An 8241-nucleotide genomic window follows, 5' to 3' on the forward strand; every position below is an offset into this window, starting at 1 on the left:
ATTCGTTCCCTGATTCGAATCATGATTCGTGATTCGCTACAGTATTTTTTCTCACAAAAAATACACGTAAATCGAAAAAGATTCGAATCACATGATTTGAATCCTCCAACCAAACGAACCAGAAAATAATTTGTGCTATAAACGCTTAAAAAATTTAAAAAAATTTTAAAATTAGACACCTAAATATATTTAAAAACAATTTTTAAATTAAATAAATTAAAAACAGTTTTTTTTTAAGTCAATTTAAACGGGCCTGTGCCTGTATTAATTTCGGGCCGAGTGTAAACTATAAAATGATGAAAATAAGTAGCATCGGACCACAATCAACGGTGAGGTTGTGGGAATAATTGTGGGGGGATGGGAAGAGAAGAGTGCCACGTGGTGCAGTGATTTAGGCTTCTAGGCCAGTGATGTGAGTTGTGTAGGGTGGGGAACAGCCTGGCCAGTTTTCAGATTCTCTCTCTCTCTGCCTCTCTCTCTCCACAAAATACAAAACAGATCAGAGGGGCTTTGACCCAGCGATGGTGTCAGTCGTTGATACAGGCGGCCATGGACCCACCTGCCCTTACATCGACCATACATCTCTTCTTCTTTTTTTTTTTTTTTCCTGTTTTTTTTCATCAACTTCTCCAAGATATCGGTACTTGCTTACTCGCTCATCGTCACCGTCTTCTTTTTTTTTTTTTTTTTTTTTTTTTTTTTTTTTTCCTGAAGGCATTGTCAAGAACACGTATGTTATGTCTGATAGGAGTAAAAAAAAAAAAAAAAAAACAAAAGGATGGAGAGAACAAAGATTAATGATAAAAAACAAGAATGAGGGAAAAGAAATTTGTTGTTTGGCACGAGAAGGGAGAAAGAAAATAAGTTAATGTATATTTATTATTTTATTCATTTAAAATTATAATATTAATTTATAAATGAGGTCAAAAAAATAATTTGACTTTACTCTAATTGTGGTAATTTGATTTGCTCAAAAAAAAAAGTGTGGTAATTTTTCGCTTCTAAAAGATAAAAGTCTCGTTCATTTCACTGATTTAAGTTTTCAGTTTTAGATTTATACAGTAAAAAGTTCTTAAAAAATGTCACATCTAACTTTTTCTGTTATAATGAAAAGTTCTCAAAAAATGTCACATTTCAACTTGAATTCACAAAATGAACGAGACAAAAATATATATTGTGTTTCACTTATACTATTTTTCTTTCTAATTTTTTTCTTTACTCTTTTATCTCCTATTTAACAACACGCTTTTCTATTCTCTCTCAAAATTCTTCCCCCTTCTTCCCACCTTTCACTTTTCTTCCCAACCAAACAGTGTTAGAAGGACATCTTCCTCAGTATGGGAATTGTTTTTTGGATAAACTTTCAGTATGAGAATATTAGTACAACATTTTATTGTAAAAGAATTTACATCAAGGGTTGGTTGTCTTTACTATTGTATTATGTTTATAGAAAGCCGATGTATTATTGTGGATTAAAGATTAGAACTGCTTATTGTCCGTGGCCCTTAATGTAAAGGAAAAAAATATCAGTGGTGTCCTCACGTTTTATACTGAGATCATAGGTATAACAGAAAAAAATCTGCTTCATGTTTTTTTTTTTTTTTTTTTTTTTCTTTTTTTTTAAGTACAATGTGGAGTTTATGACTCCTACTTTATTAATAAGAAATGTAATAATTAAGATTTAAATGACATATGCACACACTCACATAGCTTCTAGCGGGTAATCTGATTCATGTTTCTATCAATTAATAAAGTGAAAAGTTACATCAATTTTAATAGATCGTTTTTCGCTGTTATATCACCACCAATCTTATTATATGTGGTGAGGGCATATATCATCAAAATATTTTTAATATGATTTTTTAAATCTGAATAAATTATGTAAGGGTATAAAATGACGTTTCACTTCTCAAAAAATTATGCTAGAGTATCAAAAAATTATTTTCTAAAACGTCGAAATATCTATGTGAAATTATCAAAAAAACAAAGTATTATAACACGATATCAAAATAAAATTTTCCCATAAAATATTTAACTGTTTTCTTTATTAAATTAATGAATTACTTTTTACATGGATATTAGTATTCAGTTAAGTAAAATTACTGTTTTCTCTCAGAAAAGGAAGAAAAAAAATTGTATTTTAGGGGAAAGATGCTTATGGTTATTAATTTCTCAAGCTCGTGCTTACCAATCGAAAGTGTGAAAAAAAAAAAAGAATAAATACTAATATATCTCTTGCAGTTTGACCTTCTAATAAATACACAATTATCAAAAACCAGAACCAGAGCCTCACTTTTGACATTTTGATTTTAGTTTTTATCCCCCTGACTTCTTGACTAAGGAAAACACCAGAGAAACACTTCCCAAATCTCTTTCAAACATACCTTTGAGTTTAAATGTTGGGTGTGGTTGATAGATTCGTATAATGATTTGAATCATAATTCATAATTCGTTATAGTATTTTTTCTCATAAAAAAAACACACAAACCGAAAATCATTTTGAAACCATAAACTAAACATCCACTAAAACATCCTTGTTCAAGTCAATGGGGTTGTACCAAGATATTTACAAATAGTGAATCCCACCTGTTTTAATAGCTATTTTATTTTCTTAGAAAGAACATTTGAGGCTCAACAATACTGAATATTTACGTGGAAAGTCATTATAGGAAGAACACAATGCAAAATGACCATGTTAAAAATCAATTCAAAAAGGTGTTTCGTGTCTAAGAAATATGTGTTTTTCTTCGTTCACCACGTAAAAACTCAACCAAAATGTCATTATAGCTAAAGTTTAGAGACTAAATATATCAATTACCCTAATTTTTATTGAGAGTTTTTCCTGTAAAATCAGATAAATGAAACTATCGGTAGTTTTATTTTTTTCAGTCGTTTTTAGCCATTAGATTTGTATCAGAAACTGTATATTCTGTATATTTTTTCAATCTCATTTGATTTTGACAAGATCTAACGGTAAAAAACTGGTCATACCGATAAGATGACCTACCGAAAATAGTTCTATTTTTATTACCCTCTTCATTTGACCTATTTCCTCCCATCTCTCTTAATTTTATCCTTCTACTGACTAAACTAAAAACAAAAATTACCTCGACTAGAACCATACTCCCTTTAGAATTCAATTTAGGACCCTACTCTCTTGTAATTAACTTCATATTACCACATGCTATATGTTTAAAGGCACCATTATTATTAAGCACCACTATTAATAAAAAATAAATTCCTCTTGTCGGTTCCATATTATAAGACTCTAGAGAGTGGCACGAGTGTCTTATATCATTGTTCTTAATCTTACCACAATTATCACAAAATAATAATAAAAAAACCTGATATTATCACAGCAAAACAAATGTGACTTATCTCTATCAAGGGACGTGCCCAATTGGCAAGGCCACATTGTTCCGGTTTGGTGCACCACCGAAAGCGGAGGGCATTGGCGCATTTTGGTCGGACCCTAAAATTGACTGCTTATGACTGTTTTTTTCTTTTTCGTCCTTGTTTGTTGGCTTTTTTCATTACCAACAACAAAGTTTAAAATCCCCCTCAACTCTCCATCTCAAAGGCCCCAACTTCCTCGTTTAGTTCCAATCTTTATTGTTAAAACCATTTTTTCTAAACATCCAACCAAAAACACAACACAAATCCATCCCATTCTTTCACTATTAGAGTTGCCGCTTTGTCCTCCCAAATAAATTGATGTCCAAAAACCCCCCTCTAAGTTGTTTAACTCACAATTATTTTGTCCTTGTACTTGACATATATCATTAGTACTTTGCACTATTTTTTCATGGGGTGACATTTTAAGGGCCCATTTAGTTCGTCGATTTGAGTTAATATGTAATTTTATATGAAAATTTTTTACTGTAACAAAAAAGTTAGATGTGACTCTTTTTGAGAGCTTTTTATTGTAACAAAACTCAAATCGGTGAAATGAATGAGGCCTAAAATATAACTAAAAAAATTTGTAATTGAATTTGTGTTTATTATAAGTTAGTTTAGATTATAATTGAGTTGATACGATTAACGCGATTGATAAAAGTATTTTGTGTTCAAATGGATTTGTGTAATTCGAATTGACACGGTATTCATGATGGTTTTTTTTTTTTTTTCCTTCATGCCTATGTAAGTTATTACTTGAGTCCCATGACAAAGATAGAAAATTTATTTTTCTGACAAATATATTTATATTCTATAAATCGGGTGCTGAACATTTCTAGTACTAGTTAGCATTTTTCCTGATTTGAAAGACCAACGTCTCCAATCAACCACAATTGAGGACGGTTTTATTTTTACTTTTGGGAATAATTGAGGAGGTTAAAACGAAATAGTGACCACCTAAGATGAGGTATCCATGTGGGGTGGCAATATCAAGTAAAATCCTCTAGCTCATATATGGGCCCACCTTGACATTAGCTTTTTATGCCTTTTGCTTAGCTACTTTTTTAGGTGGGACTTTTGATAGATATGTTTAGACGTGATATGAGAGTGTATGGGTTGGTAAAATAATTTGTACATAAGTATCTGCCTAACTTCGACTTGTTGAGAACATCAATTTTTTTTTTTTTTTTTTTTTTAACAATAATGTGTTTGTAGTTTTTGTCAAGTACTTAGAGACATCAGAATTATATAAAACATCATTTTTTGGGACTTAAAATAACTTCTCAACAAAAATGGCCCCAAATATTTTGGTGCTATTCAGAAATATTTTTTTAAGGGGACAAACTTCGCCCCACCGAATGAATGATTCCTTTCATTGTCGTTGAAGATATCACATCAACCCTTGGGACGCAAGAGTGAAGAAATAAGGATTTAGCATAATAATCATGGTAGGAGTGTGCTACTTTGGAAAGTCTTGAAAATGATTAGCTATACTGAAAAAAGCTAAGGATGTTACAAAGCTCTTTGAGACGGCATTTTCTTAAGGGTAGCTTAGTTAAATAATTTTGAGGTCCATTGAAAGATAAGGAGGTTTCTAAAATAAGGTATCCCAATGTCAGATTTGATCGAATTCACATCAGAATATAAAAATATAAGAAACTGACTGATAAAAATAGATAAAAATCTAACGGTTCAATATTGTATTTACCGATATGTCATACCTTCCAAAATTACTCTCATAAAGATAAAGATATCTATTTAGAAAATCTCTCTCCAAAATTGAAAGACTTTGAAGGGGTTTGACTCTTGATCAAGAGGTTCACCTTTAACTGAATGACCTCAATTGCACAATAGCAGTGATGGATTAAGCACCCACAATCTTGTCCATATATATATAGCACTTTAACCTTGTCCATATGCATTTCACAAAGATCTGGCAAAGTAGTTCACCTAAAGTTTAATTTCCATAACTTATGGGGTACCTATTACATGGCAAAAACACAAGACTACTGATTAATGCAATGTGTTATACTATGCAGACTTGAAATAACTTTTCTTACAAATTTGTCCCTAGACTTTCATTACTCATTTCCAGCTTATAGGAGGTTGTGGTAGGGTTGGAAAAAGTTCTAACCAAAATCATCCAACCCCATTGGTTCTGAATGAGTGTTCCTCAAGCAACTGTTGAGCAACCAACCCCTCATTCATCAATTACTTAAAGCTCATCCACCACAAAGAAAAGCAGTCAATGCACACAAATGAGAAGTGAGATGATTATGTATCACTATTCACTGACTAATATTACTTTATAGAGCAGGGCTTAAAATTATCAGTTTTCTTGCCTTCTAAGTTCATCCTTGCATTATACATGCATATATAAATATATAACTATTTCTTGTGAGCTTTTTCTACTTTTTGTCTTAAGGATCTCCAAAAGAGTGATTGCAAATACTAAAATAGTAACAAGCATATAGACTTGGGAACAAGTTTTCTATAAAAAAAAAGGGCATTAAAATTGATAACCATTGTGAGTTTTGAATTTAGAACTAAGTAAGCTAGTGGTGTTGGTTGAGCAATTAGACGATGAAACAACCCTTTTAACATATCTTCATTATCTTCCTCTGACTACCGAGCTAATTGTAAAACTGAAAGCAATACTAGCAGAGCTGATGAATTTGTGAAACATCTGTTTCGAAAAAGATATAACGATCACAATTTTCTTCTTCGCACTAGGGAAACGTTGTACCATTCATTTAGGGTGGTCACTGAATAAAAACTTTTTTCCACATGCTTGTTCACCTTTTATCATAAGCACAAACCCTGTCAAGGAAGTCACAACATGTGGTTAGAAATCCATGTGATCTTTCTTAGGAAACATGGTAAAGTTTTATATGCGTCTCCAAAATAGGCAGCCTTAGTTTTCTAGTGCTACATTCTCCATTACCTTGCTCAAAGAACAAGAACATGAGATCAGTCACGATCGTACTTTTGTTGACTTCTTTGGTCTTCTTGCTTCAACAATTCCGGTATGCAAGGACATAATGACCACCTACAAATTTTCTCTAATTTTATCTTAAAAGCCAAAGAATTGTGCTTCTGATCAAAGATTCATATTTCTCCAATCAAACTTCTCGAAATGAAAGACGTTCATTAATGAGGAAATGATAGGTCCAACAGTATGTAAATTGCATTTATGTGTAATTTTAAGGGAAATGTGAGATAAAGGGATTAGAAATTTGGATAAATACCTGAAGATGATTTATAGAATTGAATGATAGCTTCAGGAATCTGCTTGTTCGTTACAGATAGAAACTCTAACTGTTCTCTTCAGAAGAGACATGAACGTGCAAGGCCAGTAAGGTTGATTGCTAGAAGTTAAATGTAGTAACTGGTGAAACAACAAATAAGACTTGAGGATGAGAAATAGCGCGAAGTAAGATTTAACATTTAAAAAGCAGCAAAATTATTACCATCACTTTAACAGTTCATGTTAGATGCTTCACATTGATAGATAATTCACTTGCATAACATAGTGGTCTTTCAACTTTCTTTCTAGGCACAATAAGTAAGATAATTTATGAATATGGAACATTGAAACAGAGCAGGTGGCCTTCTTAAAACCGAGATATGCTTAAAAGTTTTTTTATCATGTGGGAATTAGAATTAATTCCAGTTTATCTACGTCTATCCACGTGGAGAGGAGAGGAAAGAAACGTTTGTATTCAGCTACAAAATTTATTTTGTACACTGCAGGAAGTTCCGCCTTTTTATTAATGGGAATTCTAGGTATTTGTTTATCTGGTTCTAATGAACCAACATTAAATTTTGAAACATCAGCTAATCAATTGTATCTTGTAGCACTCGAAATGCTATTCTATATTGGATTTTTTTTATTGCTTTTGCTGTCAAATCGCCGGTTATACCCTTACATACCTGGTTACTAGACACTCATGGAGAGCACATTACATTGTTAGCTGTTTATTAATTTGTTTTTCATACAATTTTTTTTTAATACAGTTGGTCACAAATTTTCATCTCCTCAAAACAATCCTAGACACGGGTCTTGTAGCTGCACACGGCACAACCCCACGACGCATTAACATTATTTACAAGAATTCAAAGGCCTCTCTTTAGTGAAGTTTGTGTTTAGAATCATGACTTAGACCTTATAGTTTCTGATCATATCTTCTTCCAGAACTTCAAGTATAGGTCATGATTCTTTAAGTCGCCGCTCGGAACGCTTTTGTGTCATCTTCCACTTTCTAGGCAAGTGATGGCACGCGCCTATTTTTCATCCCGTGGCCATTGACATGCTACATGAATGGTTTACACGAATCACATCAGTCTTTCAACATTCCACTGCGCATGCCAATCCTAGGCGCTCTTTAACCCTGAAAATAATTTCTTCCTGCTTGATGCTTGGTGTGTTGAAACACAAGTAGAGCCTGGACAGGGTCAGAAAGCTGCAGCAAGTTAACCTTGTTTGCAAAATTTGCAGCGACATCTCATGAACTAGAATCCTTTAGAGGGAATAGTTGAGTTCCAGCGACCAAATTTCCCATCTTAACAAAGACAATGTCCAATTGATCTCCTCCAATTTGGGGTGTGATTTGTCGCCAGCAACGAAGACATGAGATTCTTCTCCAATTTGAATCCAGCTACATCCAGGAATCTTCATCAGGCCCTTTCCTTTCATTAAATACCTCACGTTTTCTACCTCATCCCACTTTCCAGCAGCTGCATATGCATTTGACAGTGCCACATAATTTCCTGAATTGTTCGGCTCTAATTCCATCAATTTTTTGGACAAATATTCTGCTAGTTCAATATTGTTGTTTTCCCTAC

General features: G+C 32.8%; 1 protein-coding gene across 1 annotated transcript in view; it reads right to left on the minus strand.

The window, feature by feature from the left end:
- Window positions 1–7845: 7845 nt before the first annotated feature.
- LOC112092096 (pentatricopeptide repeat-containing protein At5g55740, chloroplastic) overlaps window positions 7846–8241 on the minus strand; it is a 2704-nt gene continuing 2308 nt past the window's right edge. The window contains exon 2 of the mRNA XM_024167339.1: window positions 7846–8241. Coding sequence (XP_024023107.1) covers window positions 7919–8241 — 323 coding nt within the window. The 3' untranslated portion in view covers window positions 7846–7918.

This window comes from Morus notabilis, unplaced genomic scaffold, assembly GCF_000414095.1.
Source record: "Morus notabilis unplaced genomic scaffold, ASM41409v2 Scaffold100, whole genome shotgun sequence".
Classification (NCBI taxonomy): domain Eukaryota; kingdom Viridiplantae; phylum Streptophyta; class Magnoliopsida; order Rosales; family Moraceae; genus Morus; species Morus notabilis.